This window comes from Polyodon spathula, chromosome 18, assembly GCF_017654505.1.
Source record: "Polyodon spathula isolate WHYD16114869_AA chromosome 18, ASM1765450v1, whole genome shotgun sequence".
Lineage (NCBI taxonomy): Eukaryota > Metazoa > Chordata > Actinopteri > Acipenseriformes > Polyodontidae > Polyodon > Polyodon spathula.
Window position 1 is genome coordinate 31,297,542 of NC_054551.1, and position 16,246 is coordinate 31,313,787.

The 16,246-nt window shown below is 36.0% G+C and overlaps 1 protein-coding gene across 1 annotated transcript; it reads left to right on the top strand.

Moving 5' to 3' along the window:
* On the top strand, positions 1 to 10,374 carry LOC121330588 (zinc finger protein Gfi-1-like). Its single transcript, XM_041277215.1, has 7 exons — positions 1 to 105; positions 3,750 to 3,974; positions 4,953 to 5,138; positions 5,869 to 6,266; positions 6,512 to 6,649; positions 6,983 to 7,148; positions 9,402 to 10,374. The coding sequence occupies exons 2-7, from the start codon at positions 3,863 to 3,865 to the stop codon at positions 9,578 to 9,580; spliced, it is 1,179 nt and encodes a 392-aa protein (XP_041133149.1). The 5' UTR covers positions 1 to 105; positions 3,750 to 3,862; the 3' UTR covers positions 9,581 to 10,374.
* The last annotated feature ends 5,872 nt before the right edge of the window (positions 10,375 to 16,246 follow it).

Consider the following 16,246-nt stretch of genomic DNA (forward strand, 5'->3'; position numbering starts at 1 on the left):
CTGAATTTAGCAATCTGTTTTCGCCACATGTCTGTTGTGGATTTATAATTTGTAATTAATCCATTCTCATCTGGGTCACCAGTAGTCCTACAACAATCAATATATGTAAGTTACATTTTCATTTTATTTAATTTTATTGATTGTATTGTATTTTTCACAATCCGTAGTGCGCTATTTATTATTATTAATGAGAATGCATCCATCATTAATTATAGCGCTGTTAATAAACACGAGGTTACTAAAAATTAAATGAATTACAGGGTTGCTAGCGCGCAAATGAAATTGTTGTGTCAATCAGAACTGTAGACTACAAGGAGAAAGTTTACATCTTGCACACACACACACACACACACACACACACACACACACACACACACATATATATATATATATATATATATATATATATATATATATATATATATATATATATATATATCGCATTACAGCATTACAGTAAAATATTTGCATTCAAAGTCATGTTGGAGTTCAGTAAAACGTTTCCCATCGTGTTTTTTGGGGAGATACAATACTTTTTTGCGTTCTCCACGATGCTGTCATTTGAAAAACTACGTGTTTGCGTATATTTTATTTGACAGGAAAGTAATTTATTTAAACTCCACATCTACTTTTATTGCAACTCTGTGAACAATGTCTTACATTTTGAATACAAGAAGTTAGGATTTATTTATTTATTATTTTGTACTGTTTTCCTTTTATAACAAAGTTTTCTTAACTTTTTAGAACAAAGCTCAAAACTTGGAGCGAACAACCCATAATCAATATTGATTTACTCTACAATATAGGGGTTATTTTATTTCATTTACTTAAACACACACACACACACTTTGAATAATGTTTCCTGTAGTTTAAACTAAATGTTGAAGATAATAGCCTACTTGAAGCCTGTAACGTGGGTTCATAGCTAATGGTAAATGTTTAGAATATGCGAATATCAAGTTTCTGCTTTTGATACCTTTGGGTGCAGGTATATTATCTATGGTAGCTGTGAGTCCCGAGCATGTGTTTCAACTGTTTTATCTTGGCTGTGTTCTTGCAGATGGAACAGTCGATTCCTTTTCCCACATGTATTGGGTACATTACACATACGTGCTGTATTGTTCGTCCTTGGACACAGCGGATTTGCAAATCGGGAAAGGAATGATTTTATTTACTGAACTGGTTCAGATTTCACGAAAGGAACTTTTCAGTACAGAAGTTTGTAAATAATAATAATGTTATTACACAGCTACACAAATTCTGCTCGACCGTTTAATAAAACATGGTACTGTATATGCAAAAAAAAAAAAGTCCCAGTTAATACCAAAAATAAATAAATAAATAAATAAAAGTAGGAAAAATCGTACTGCAGTTGTGCTGGCAAGAAAGTACTGCTGGGATTTGCAATTGATTGGGCTCAATAAAGGCTGTGATGACATCGAGTGGCATCTTTAAACAAGGCACGATGATGTCTTATTGCTGGTTATCGACAGAGGGCACACCAGCCTGTCTGTACGCGAGACGGACATAAATATTGTGTCAACATATTTATCAAACGGCTTTGATTTCTTTGGGTGCTGATGGTTGACGCGCGAGCTCCTTCTCAAGGTTGGAGGTGTTTGTATTATGAAAGCAGCTGGAACAGGAGGGTACATTTCCCACCAGCTTGTAATTATGACATGGTATTTGAGTATCAAATATACACAGGCTGTAATAAAGAATGTAAACGCACAACACTTACAAAGATAAAATAGGCTACATCAACTGCATAGGGAACCCTTTCTTTGGGCCTCTGTGTCAACGCCTGGCTATATTGCAAAAAAACCCAACAACAATGTAAAATCAATTTTGTTTAATAATTTAACATGATTTAATGCAACGTGTTTAAAAAAGTTTGTTTGTTGCAATACTTTAGACGCAAACAGAAACACAACTGCTGCCAAAAAAGCTGCGATGCGTCTTTACAGTTTACAATGTATTTACAGTATAAACACTGAGATGCCTTTACCATCTGTTGCATACCGTTGTGACTCCCGTATGTTGATTTGCATAAATATAAAAAAAACAACAAATCCCTACACGCAACATAGGCCCTGCAGACGTTTCATAGGCGAGTCACCATCGCGTTAAAATGCAGAGATTAACATTCTCAAACCAAAACCTCTCAAAGTGCACGTGTGTTGTATTTCAAAGTGCAGAATGAAAATACATACATGATAACCTAATTGCAATAAGAATAATGATGAATGCTTCATTAACATCAACATATGTCAGTTTTAGGTGATTTTGTTATGTTTTTGTTTAAGAATTAGAATTACAGAGCCTATAATGTAAAAAAAGGCAACAGACATCTGCATTGATAGAAAATTATATATATATATAATATATATATATATATATATTATATATATTATATATATATATATATATATATTATAATGGCAAACTAAAACACAATAGGCAGAGGTATCCTCTGAGAGGAGCCTCGGTTTCTTTTTTTTTCTTTTTTTTTTTTTTAAAGATGATTAGGGTTAATAATGAGACGTTCCAGTGAAAGGACGAAAGGGATCACTGGAGCACATCGCTGTAAAGAAATGAAACAGCGCATGGTGCCTGTTTGCAGTCTGCTGTGTGAAGTGAATGCACGCAGCTACTGTTGTGTGTCCTATAATTAGAGTGGATGGGGCAGTGTGAACAGCGAGCAGGCAGCTATGTTTACCCCCTCGGGTTTACCTAATCCCTGGAAGAAACTCGAGACTGCCGAAGGGTCGGCGCGTGCACAGCGTGTCTCCAGTAGCCCTTTGTTACCCCGGCTCACTTCACATCACAGACACGATGCACACTTCTTGTAAAGTTGTAAGCAACGTGTGTGGTTAATAATATACACGTATATGGGCTTTAGGGTCCTATTTTGAAACAAAGACAACGGCAAATGCATCTTTGCTTTAAAATTAAACAGGGCCTACAATCCAATGCAGTATAAATCAAGCAGCAAATAGATACAATGCACTGTTTATTACTTAAAGTCTCCATTACCTGCACCTGCATAAGCTTTCATTAAAGGTCTATTTGGTATTTTTCTGGGCTGCTACAGATTACATGTTACAGCGGTGAAACTGCTCCTTCTAATCTGATTTGGTTACAATACATCACAATTGGATACGCTGTAGAATTAATGACTTGTGTGTTACTGTTTCCACTACTGACGTAGGGTGGCGGTCACAAAATAAAATAATATACATAAGTAATTATATAATACAATAGAAATGTATTCAAAAGTCATTGAAACGCCAGGATTGTATTGTCTTCTTGCGTTGTATAAATATAGGACTTTTATTTTTATTTTTATTTTTTTTGGTACAGCAACTGTAGGTTTGTAGGTTTTATAAGAAGTTAAATTATAGACAAAAGATTATACACAGTAAGTACATGCCGCAAAGGTCGTGCTGGCACTTCGTTGCCAGTTTCCGCCATTTCCTACCCCCCTGGTGGTAAGGTATTGGGTAACAAAGTGAAAGATAGGGTCACTTATCCTGATGCCTTCATCATGAATTCCCAATGGAAACCAGCCGACTGAGACTTATTCCAAGATCAGCCAATCACAGGCCAGGGATGTGCAGGATAGAGGTTTCTGTAATCACCTGTCTGGGTAACAGCTGGTAAACGGAGAGGCAGCGCCACGCATGCTCCACCTTAAAAATCCCTTATATTGGCCTCGTCATTAACCAATGATGTTCAAATCTTTACAGAGAAATATAGGGACTATATAATCGAGGATCCGTGCACAAGCGACTTCCATCCAGACCCGACGTTCTTTCCTGATTTTGAAGGCTTTGACAGAAGCTGAGAGTGAAGGATCAACATGCCCAGGTCTTTTTTGGTAAAGAGTAAGAAAGCGCACAGCTACCATCAACCGAGGTCCATAGAAGACGACTTCAACAGACTGGATAATATTTTAGCACATATATGTGCAGGTATGACATTTTTGAGTCCTTATTCCATAAAGTCAAATGATTCATATGTGATATTTGTTGCTTTTTTTAAAAAACACATTTTTCTCCAGTTATTGTTCTGTATGGTATGTTATTGACACGTTTAGTGAATTCCTTTAGTGTGAGGCGTTATATTTGGAACTGTCTTCCTAAAAGAAGAGAAGCACTCATTACATCTGCAAGAAATTAAAAACAAAATCACGGTTATTCTATTCTCTGCTACCGTTAATGTTTGTGAGTAAAATTAAATTGTGTTTGTTTTTTTTTTGTTTTCATGGAGCTGCATTTAACTTTTTTTTTTTATCATCTAACATTTTTTAAAAAAAAAAATTTCCGTGCAGTTTTAAATGCAGAAGCCTTTTTTTATTAAATGAGATAATGAGATGAGATGTGTATATTTAATAAATTTGTTTGATATAAAAACAGTGCAACATAATTAGCCTATACAAATATCTTTTATGTGTGGATTTCCTCATCTCGAACGAATTTACAGCATATAGATTTACATTTTGAAAGGGTTTATGGACCCTGTAAATTATTATTATTATTATTATCTTCTGAAATACAGTTGCATTCAAGTTTCTTTTTTCGAAAATAAAACAATGATTTTATTGTAACATTTTTAGTATTACATAAGGTTCCTAGGTTCCTCCTATTATATATATATATATATATATAATGATATATATATATTCCATATATAATATTATTATATAGTATATATATATATATATATATATAGAGGATATACGTCTCCTATAAGCAGTTACATATGTTTCTCATTGAATAAAATGCTTTTTTATTTTTGAATTAATCAAGAATTTTTGAGTCAAACATTGTAAGTTCTTAACTCATTTGTAACATTTCCTTTTAGCTATAGGTATTACAAACCCTATGTTAAGAGACGTGGTGTGTTCAATTGACTCTGACTCCCATTGAATTCAAAATTGCTCCTCACAGAAAGTAAAATTCCAGAAGCCGAGTCTCCAGGTTCAGATTCCAAAGGCAGATTCTCGCCAGAGTCTCACCTGGTTGAGACGGCTGACTTCTCCTCCAAGTCACCGCTGAGCTGTGAGGGTAGTGTCTGTGGCAGATCTTCAGACGATGAAGATTACTGGAGGCCGCCTTCTCCCTCAGCATCACCGGGCAAGTGCAGTTATATCATATACAGTTATAATAATACTATTTCAGTTAAGCAGAGCCAGCATCTTTATCTGCATTTTATAGACTGCATTGTTTTGCAACTGAACTTGATTGATTCCCATGTTAAATACAAAACAAATAGAATAATGTGGACCTCTGTCAACCTTGATCACACGATGACCCCCAAAAAGACAAAATAACATTTAAAAATGTTTTTTTTCCTTAGTGATTTGTTTGAATTGTTTGAACAATGTGTTTTAAAGTACGATATCTAAAAGAACAAACGTCACAAAAATAGCTTTAAAAACGATCTGTTACCAAATGAAAAAGGGGGTAAATGCTGACGTCCACGGTAAATAAAATGATCTGAAGATAGTATTTTATTATTATTATTATTATTATTATTATTATTATTATTATTATTATTATTATTATTATTGTTTAGTAAAATATATCATCGGCCCAATTATGACCCTAACCAGGGAAGATTCAACAGTAGATTGCAGCGGACTGCAAACACCCAATGATCTAGTTTATGACACTTTAAAGCCATCAGACAAATTCAATAAAAATGTATAAGTTGCACATGCATTTAAATTAACGAATAAATACATGCTTTTTCAAACCTGCTCAAATATTTTATGTCAGTATCTGTATAGCCTAGCCACCCAATTCCAGTCTGATGCTTCAATTGCTGTTTTTTTTTTTAATTGGTATTGTACATTCTTTACAGATTCAGAAAAGTCACTCTCTCCATCTGCCGACGAGAGTCACCCGTTCTCCATCCCTTTCAGTCCCTATGCCTGGAGTGATTACCCTGGATCTGAACTGAGACACCTGATGCAGCAGAATTATCGCCATCCTGCCCTCCAAAAACGGAGCACCACCCTAGCGCTTTATGGCGAGAATGGCTCCGACACTGCTCTGTTTAGCGAGCGGAGTTCAGCAATGGGACTTTACAACGATTATAGCTCGGCGACCGGAATCTTCGAACGAAACTCCCCCATTAGACGCTATCCGGAGCACGACCGCCGTCTCCACGACAAGGTGCCCGAGATCAAATCTGAGTCAGACCAGCTCTGCACCCGCCTTCTTCTCAACGAATCGTACAAGTGTATTAAATGTAGCAAGGTGTGGATTATTATTATTATTATTATTATTATTTATTATTATTATTATTATTATTATTATTATTATCAGGAATTGAAACTTGACAACGAAATGGATGCGCTAAAGTCACATTTACATTATACACAGTGAAATGAAAATACACGAGGCTTTTTGTCTTGTTATATGGGTTACAGTTATGCAGGCTCTCGTACAGACTGCCTAGGAACACACGGTTATAACTCTCGCCTCCCTTCATGTCACTCCAGGTGTTTTCCACTCCTCACGGGTTGGAGGTCCACGTGCGAAGGTCTCACAGTGGTACCAGACCTTTCGCCTGTGAAATCTGTGGGAAAACATTTGGGCACGCAGTAAGCTTGGAGCAACACAGAGCAGTCCATTCTCAGGTATCTAAAGCATTAACTACATTTCATTGTAAATGTGCAGTTCAGTTCCAGCTATAACTGCAATGACCTATTCTCGATATGTTGATATGAGAATTGCAAGAAGCATGTTTGGCTTCATATTTATTTTCTTCAAAACGTTGTATTAAATGAAAAAAATAAGTATGTAAATGCTATTCATATACTGCAATGTAGTATGTGTTTAGCTACCACCCTATCACTGTTTGACAGCAAGTGGAAATGCATTATGTTGAAGAGTGCAATGTATTTGTTTGGTTTAGAAATGGTTGTTTGAACCTTTTATTGACCTCATGTCATTTGTGTTTTTTTTTTTAGGAGCGAAGTTTTGACTGCAAAATATGCGGTAAAACTTTTAAAAGATCTTCAACTTTGTCCACTCACTTGCTAATTCATTCTGATACCAGACCTTATCCCTGTCAGTACTGTGGCAAAAGATTTCATCAGAAGTCAGACATGAAGAAACACACCTTCATTCACACAGGTAAATGGTGCTCTAGTTAAACCCCCTATGTGCATTATGCCCCAGAATAAATACATGTACCCCATATTAAAAGCACTGGCACAAAGACTGTGTGCCTGGCATTGCCATAGCTCAGGTTCCATTAAAGTATCAGGTACCTACCTCATTTCTGACTATAATATTTCCGTGCTGCGCTGTATGTGAAGGGCCTAGCTCTCACGGCCTCTGCAATATTAAAACAGGCTAACAATACCTGTCAAATGGTTATTTGACTATGATTTCATTAAGGACATATGTTGAATAATGGAAACCTCGCAATTCAATCAGTGTTATATCAATATGATCCGGGCTGTGTTTATTTAGAAAGGCTTTCTCCGTAAGATGATTTGAGGAGATTATATTTGTGTGGCCTTGATTTAAAGGGCCACTGAAATCAAGCTGACAGTTGAAAAGAGTAGCATCGCAGCTGAGCCTTCCGTCATGTCCAAATACATACACTGGACAAAAGGAGACTCTAGACTATATAAAAGGCTTTCAGGACACCGATTGATCTGATTTCACTTGATAAACATTTGCTTTGGTGTTGTGTGCTGTTGTCGTTGGGACACGTGCGTTCCCAAGAATCAGTGCAAAGTGATAGGCATTGAAAGCAGATACTGTTGTGTGTACAAGACCAGAGCTTATATAATGGATGATGTAATATTGCCTGCGTAATGGCACCCATTGTCAGTAGGGTTAGCGCTTAGTTGGCAAGTTTATTTAACCCTTTCTTGCATTTAATACAGCTTAAATAGCTGAAAATTTGTTTTGGACACTTTAGTTAATCGAATGCAATAAAAAAATAGATATATATATATATATATATATATATATATATATATATATATATATATATATATATATATATATAATATCTATATATATAAGTATTCTGCACAATAATACAAAAGCACCAAATTTAATTTGTAAAAGGAAAAAGATGTGGGATTTAAATTGAGTGGGATAGGCCTAAGTACTGAAATTGGAAAATTACAAAAAAACTAAACAAACAAAAACAACAACAACAACAACAAAACCAAAGTAGTGTGTAGCCTACTCCAGTGAACAGGGCTGTTTAAGATGCAATAGCCTTTACAATAATTTAAATGCTGAGTAACTGTGTATAATTCACAGACTGAAGCAATGTTGTTCTCAGCTGTTCGTTTATCATCACGGGCCTAATGAAGATGCGGTGCATGAAGCCTATTCAGTCGTATTGTTCGAAAGAGGACACTCTGCAAATACAATAGGCTATATATCTTATGAGCTAGCCTACAACAGGAAGCCAAAGACGTGTTTTCACAGTTAAATTATTAAAAGAAAACAGTTGGATACCTTTAACAAGCTGCTGGCAGACTGTTCTTAGATTTTGGACGTCTGGCGCTGCTAGTGTGTCCATAGCAGCGCCAATCTGTGAGCTCCCAAACGACTGGTCATCGATGATCTATAAGGCGTCACCTATAAGGCGTTACATGGTCTTGCTCCATTATATCTCACTGAATTCTTATCTCCACGCATCCTTGGCATCATAGCACGCTCACAGGATGTCAGTCTGCTGCACGTTGTAAGGTTTACAATGCGTACCAGAGGTGGAAGGACACCACCTCGCCCCTTGCCTTCAGAAGTCGTTAGCACCATTTGTCAGACAGGCAGTGTCTGTTCCTGTTTTTAAAACTTGTTTGAAAACATATTTTGAAAAGGCATTTGTGGTACCTTGCATTAAATGCGTTTTTAAGTAGCGTTTTTAAGTAGCTGAAATGTTGTTGAAGCTGACACCCTGGGATCCTTCAAGAAGCTGCTTGATGAGATTTTGGGATCAATAAGCTACTAACAACCAAACGAGCAAGATGGGCCGAATGGCCTCCTCTCGTTTGTAAACTTTCTTATGTTCTTATGTTCTTATGTTCTTATGACTAACAACTAACGTGCATCGTATTAATTTCAATTGGCACTATGTAAGCGCAATGTTGTTGTTGTTGTTGTTGTTATTGTTGTTGTATTTAGCTGGCAGCTTTTTGTGCATTTTGGGACAATCGTATCTTTAAAAAATAAATCTGCAATTATGCACGTTTCGTTTTGTCAATCCACAAGGCTTAAGAAGTTACAAGTTTGAACAGAAACAGACATCCGAGCAAGAACACGTATAAATACCGCATGAAAATATTATAGTTGCTTTGGTTGATTTTTTTCTAATATATATGTATATAAATGTTTTTGTAATTAATTATTCTGCAGGTGAGAAGCCTCACAAGTGCCAGGTGTGTGGGAAAGCTTTCAGTCAGAGTTCCAACCTGATCACGCACAGCCGCAAGCACACCGGCTTCAAACCGTTTGGCTGTGACCTCTGCGGAAAGGGGTTCCAAAGAAAAGTGGACTTGAGAAGACACAAAGAAACACAGCACGGACTGAAATAATAATCACAAGAAAACACGAACTTCAAAACAGCGCATCTGGGGAAAACAAACCCGCCACACCAAACACTAAACTGTACAGGAGCCGGTCAGTGAGGGCGTTTTTACAGACCATTACTTATTTGAACGTTCTTCCCAAACGCCACTGCCGGTATTCAAACCCTCAGTACAGGCCAGTGTTATATATTGTAAAAGAGCAATGATGGCCTGTATAATGAAACACAACATATTGAAAAAAGGCTTGTTTAAAAAAAAAAAAAAAAAAAAAAAAAAGTCAAATTACTGCTGGAGAAAAAACACATTCTGAAATGCACTACATGATGCGACCAGAGATTAATTTCGCAAATACAAGAACTCTTTCTGTAGTGAATATATGTGTGTTGGAGAACACGTTAAAGCTTTTGTTAAGGTATCACTGATTATAAGCACATATGTCAATCAGTATTTTTTGTGTCAGTGACATACCTTCAAGGCAAATAGATTTTGCACAGTTTTTTTTTTTTTTTTTTTTTTTTTCACGTGACTTTGTTGTGGTCACTTAACGGCACATGTTTGAGAGGGGTGAACCTAACTTGCTTTGTGGATCGTTTCAATAGAGAGAATTAACTTCCAAAAACTGTGGGCGTCTCTGAAGGGCAACCCACTGAATACTATTGTGTGATATGCCTTGTAATTATCCTGCCTGTAGTTATGACAAAAAACGTGCTTGTAAACGATGTTATATCTTGGAGTTATTTGAAATTTGCTGTGTGATGCTATATTTCCTATTTATTGATTAAATATACTTTTAAATAAACAGCAAGAGAAAAAAAAAACAAGCAATGGCTTTCTATGTATTCATTTTTACAAAAAATGTGGTCTGTTAAGTTTGCATTAGTTCTGTTTGGCTTGTTTTTTGTTTAACTTTTATGCGATTAGTAGCCCTCAGAATTCAATATTGTTTGTTTATAAACACAAATTGCATATGTATTTCGGAAATGTTAATGTGGTTCTAGGCTTAATCCTTCGCGCTTCTTTGGGGAGGTAAAAAAAAAAAAAAAAAAAAAAAACTCCCAAAAAACACATGGTTGCCCTGCAGAACATAACTGCCAAATCTATCTAAACACGCAACATGTCGCTTGTACACTGCACACGTCGCTTGTTTCTACAGTTTTATTCAATTACGAATAAGAACATGTTTTTTTTTTTTTTTTTTTTTTTTTTATCAACAGATTTGTGGCACCGTAGCTACATTTTCCAACACATTTGTTTTCAGATTTTAACATTTTGAATTTGGAAACCGCAGTATCTTTTAAATATAAAGCATGTTTTTTTGGTGTATTCTCATTCAGAGCGGATAGAGGAACACGCTTCTTTAGTTTAGTTGCACTGAATTAAAAGGACAAGAATGTAAGATTGTTCAAATTTAAAGATACCGCACACAACTGACAACCATGTCCCTGTAACGCCTGCCTAGTAAAACCAACCTTTCATGAATCCCTCCCCATAGTGAATCAAAGCACAATTGGTACAATAATATATAGAAATATATATAAAATAGTTAACGTAATTATGAGGGTTTTATTAAAAATGCATCATGCAGATTGCTTGCCGTATTATTCATGAGGCAGATTCGATGTAGCCTTTGTGCAACAGTGTAATGTAAACCGGGAAAGAGGAGACACAAGCGCACACCTTTGTTTCATGTCGTAAATGTTTAATAGCACCGCTAGCAAGCCAGTTGGTAAAGCTCAACTCAGTGAACAAAGTGCAAAAGCTAACCTTTCTTATTGAAATGAAAGCCTTTCACGAGATACTGAGTTTTCCTTCGTCCACCTTAATGATGCTCGTATTACCTACCTATCGAGTTTAGGCTACCTGCGGGTTCAAGGATGTGAAAACAAAAACAGCATCTGATTGATGTGACGTGTCCAGAGAGGCAGCCCTTGATAAATGCAACCGACAATTTGAAATAGTCTCTGGCTAAAGTGATGCACTGTGTGATGCAAATGTTTACGAATTAAAACACTTATATCACATATCTATATTTACATATTACAACACTGTAGACTTGAGTTTGTGTGCGTCTCAATTATATTCTTAAACAGCTAAAATAAACACCAAGATGTGCTTAAATCTGTTTCATAGGTGAATGTTTAAAAGCTAAATATTTTGGTTTTGCAGCGTATAATATGCTTAAATAACATGGAACTATGATATATAAACCAATACAAAAGGAAGCCGAGCTATTGTTAAAATAGTTTTAACTGTTTAAACAATATGAATCTTTTACATAAAGGCACACTGTATGCATTTGGATTTACCTATATAGGTGTCATTTAACGCAATACACGCATATATGTCTCCTCCCTTAAATCACTCCTTTAGCTAATGTTTCAACATTTATACGCAACACATCTGGTGTAAACCAAATATTTCCAGTCTATGGATTGATAAACAAATATTGAACAAACGATAGAGCTATTACGAGAATGTAAAACGGAAGCACGTTTTTATAACTCCTTCCAATGTTTTTAAATGAAGATTTTTTTAAAATAGTTTTGACAGTGTATGGCTACAGGTTATTTTCAGAACATATACGTGGATCTGGTTCGTTTATTTAAGCATAAGCTTGTCGGGGAAAAAATACGAAGACTAGAAATTTGGAACGGCTTTGAGCAATTTTCTCAATTTAAATGTAGACTATATCTTGGGGGCGGGGTATTACTTTTTATTAACTGTGAAAACTTTTTTTTTTCCATAAACCCGTATTATTTATGATAGGTATTGTTAGTTTAGTTTTTTTTCTTCATCGTTTATTGTATCTGCCAAAACCATGTAACTTGCAGAATCCAACTGTTATTAATTAAGCATATTTGGTTTGAATCATTAAAACTAACAGATTGCGTGTTCTGTACGCTATGCATTGCAATTAAAACGCAGGGGAACTATACAGGCTGGTCTTTAAAAGCCCCATGCCTAACCCTACAAAAGGTCTAGTTTGAGGGCACCAGATCTAGATTTAAGTCAGATGTACAACTGCACTAACCATAAAATGATTAATTATCTTCAGAGGAAATCCAATTTCACCCATAGCCTATACATCTAGACTACATATACAAGGAGGCCTCAATTGTAAAATATGAGTACCGAGGAACCATAAATACCGGGAGGGGTGTGTCCGCAAACGGTGAAGGTTCACGCCTTTCAATAATTATAAATTTGTAAACAAATAATGTCACGATTATAGCTATTCTTGTGCAATTCGTAAATCGCCGTGTCTGCGAGGCAACTGCCCCCCTTGCGGCGCGACAGATTAGGATCGAGAAACCTGCGGGATCGCGGCGTCTCCAGTAGAATTCCCATCTCCGCCCAGAGTGCGGCCTCACGACCCTCTGAGGCAGGGGCTAATAGTAAGGTACGGTACCACCTTAGCGCAAAACAAAAAGCCATATGATGCATGTTCTAATGGAACGATAGAGAGATAGTTTGTACATTTAAATGAACACCTTTCCCCAGCTTTCATATGTGTGTGTGTGTGTGTGAGTGAATACCTAAAAGCTCGACTCAGTCGAGTCTCTTAAGACAACCAGAGCACAAAGTAGCGGTTTTAGTATATTCTTAACTAATGCAATAGGTCCACAAAGTGCTTTCTTGCCTTTGGCTATTTTACTGCAAATCTGAGCGAAGAAGACAGAATAAACCAATTGTCACAAAGACTGCCTTCACGTGCCCTCGGACCTGGAAATTGAATTGACTGCTATACTGTAAGCTATATGTGGACAGAACACGCAAAGACTTTCATTATCGCTCCCCCATATGAAAAGAATGATTTGTTAACCACCTGTGCTGCTCTGCGTCCCGTACGCTTAAGGCATTGCATGAAGAGAGGCTGTATCTTTGATGACGTTGACACTACACATAGGTGTGAGTTATTTGCATTTTAGGGTATTACTTTCAATACAATATTAATTCATGATTGTATTCAAATTATAAATCTTAATCTTCGTTAATCAATAATCTTACGCAACATTTAATGTAGTCTTTATTTCAATTGTTTGATAATATGCTTGACGCACACAAAAACACGACAAAATAAACATTACTTACAAAGTATTCAACCAAAATGCGTTATGGTATTAGAGTTCCTGTGCTTTCTTGTGAAATACCAATTTCAATACATAATAGCAAGCAAACTGGTTTCAGCATATTGTAAAACGTATCTAACCCAATAAATATGCGGAGACTTTAAAGACCAATTTGATTACAAACCTTTCTAATTAATATAGATTCACGTAAGATCGTGGCTGGGTTATTTTTTGCTTCAAAGTAATATATATATATATATATATATATATATATATATATATATATATATATATAGATATACATTATGACGATACATTCGGAAGGCCGCTGATTTTGCAGTTCACTGCCTGACAATCAGCCTGGGCTTTATTTAACACCTTGCAAAATGTGGTGGCGATTAGTGCAAGAGAATAATGTTGCAACGTTTGCAGACTGGTGTTTTGAAGTTAAGAAATATCTGATATAAGGTGTAATGGAATCTGAAGCAAAAAAACGTATGCTCAGATTAACATCAATATTGCGTTATTAAAAGCTTTATAACCGTCAGCTAGAAACATAAGATAAAAACAACATAGACTAGTGGTTTAATCTTACACACATTTGCATAAACTATATTGCATCCGCAAAATTCGTTATCAATTCACGGTCAAGGTTGTAATTTACGCATTAGTTGTCTCGGGTTTGAATTAACAACATCGAGTTGACGCTTCATCACTCTGCAGGTTATAACTTATATCTTCAAATAACGTAGATATGATAGCACCTGAAGCAAAACTATAAACAAGTAGACAGCCTTTTTAATCCACAGCTTTTATATTTTTATCTAACAGACTACTGGCAATTTGTTTATGATATTTACGCGTTGCCTCAGGTTAACTACGTGGTTATACTACAATTTCCATTTTGTAGCACACAATTGGGTAATTGACAGGATGTACCTCCACAACACAAGCGGCATACATTTAACAAATATATTTTCTCGTTGATATAATTGTGTTGTATCACATAGCCCTAGCTGGCCAACCTCAGGGAGTTACCAATGGCATGGGACAATAGGTCTTTAAATTAAATACTGGAGGCTTTCCATCACGTAGCCTGATAACCTCTCTCTCTCTCTCGACTTAAACTGAACCCTAGAGAAAAACAGATGCTAAATTTAAAATCCTGTTCTGTATATGTTGCACTACTTTAAAAATGGGAAAATGCATATACTCTAGCAATTCTGTGACTGGGACAAATAATTACTCCATCCGAATATATACTGAGCATCAAAATAAAAAAAAATATTATATTTGAGCATCAAAAGAAAACTTATCGCTTATATTTGGATAAAATTCACTAGATGGGATCGAAAAATGACAAACTGTTTTAGAGCAGGTGCATTAACTTTCTATTGTGCTGATTAACAACTGACATCACGAAGATGCTGCAAAGTGATCTGTCGATCTTGGGAAGGTGTTGTGACTCTTGGTCTCCCAGTTCCTGGCCTGTCATTGACAGAGTGTGTCTGGTTATACCGTCTCACCAGGTTTGAAATTGCTGGCTGTGAGCACCCAAGACGGTGAGCCACAGTACGCTGCCCTAGTCCAGCCTCCAACATGCCAATTGCACGATAGGATTTTCTTTATTGCTTTTATTCAAGCTTAAAATCACCCTATATCCAGTGTCCAATCAACTGTCTCACTAATTATGTGATTAAGTGCTTCAGCCATAGGCACTCAAGCGTGTCATGGTCAAGGATGAATGACCAAGTTATTAAAAAGAAACCAAAAACATTTCAGGCAATGTCCATCATTTATATACTGTATTTTTTTTTTTTTTCGAAAATAAATGTGTTATAATAGTACTAAGTTTCTTTAGATGCTTGGTATACGTTTTACTGAAATCACATATGCACGAGTTTAGAAGCAGTAGTAAGTGACAGACGGTTAAAAATAATCTCCACTGATGCATTATGTAGATGTACAGGAAAAACAAACAACCCTTTAAGCCATATATAGGCCTATTCCATTCTTAGCAACAAATGGACATTTCAAGTTAGCTGTAGCAGCAGTTTAGGGAGAGCTTTGCATTTTGCTCACATTATTTTAAAAATAAACATTTAACTGTACAGGCTCAGTTTTGCATCGTGTGCACATATCTGTCCCCAGTGCTGCTGAGGGAAATTTTGCAAATACTTTCAGTTTTCACCTCATTTAAGTAGGTTAGTGCTCTGGGCAAAAGTATTAAGTTACATTAAGATTCAATGTTTTCCTGGCAAATATCCTTGGTAGTTCATCCTAAAAAAACAAAAAACACCACAGTAGCCTACTCAGTCTAAAAACAAAACAAAACAGACATCAATCACATTAATGCAGCATGCAAGTCCAACTTATATTTTAAAAAATGATATTTTTTAGCAGTCACTTAGAAAAATGACTTGCTGAAGTATCAGCGTGAGTTGGAAAAACATAGGATACAAGAGCAAAAGGTGGTATATTAAATCCGGGTGGTCACCATTTATACAAACACTATCCAGTCACTACCAACTGTCTAGACAATTACAATGCCTTCTGCATAAATGAAACCACGTTTTATACCGATTATAAACAATATGTCTTC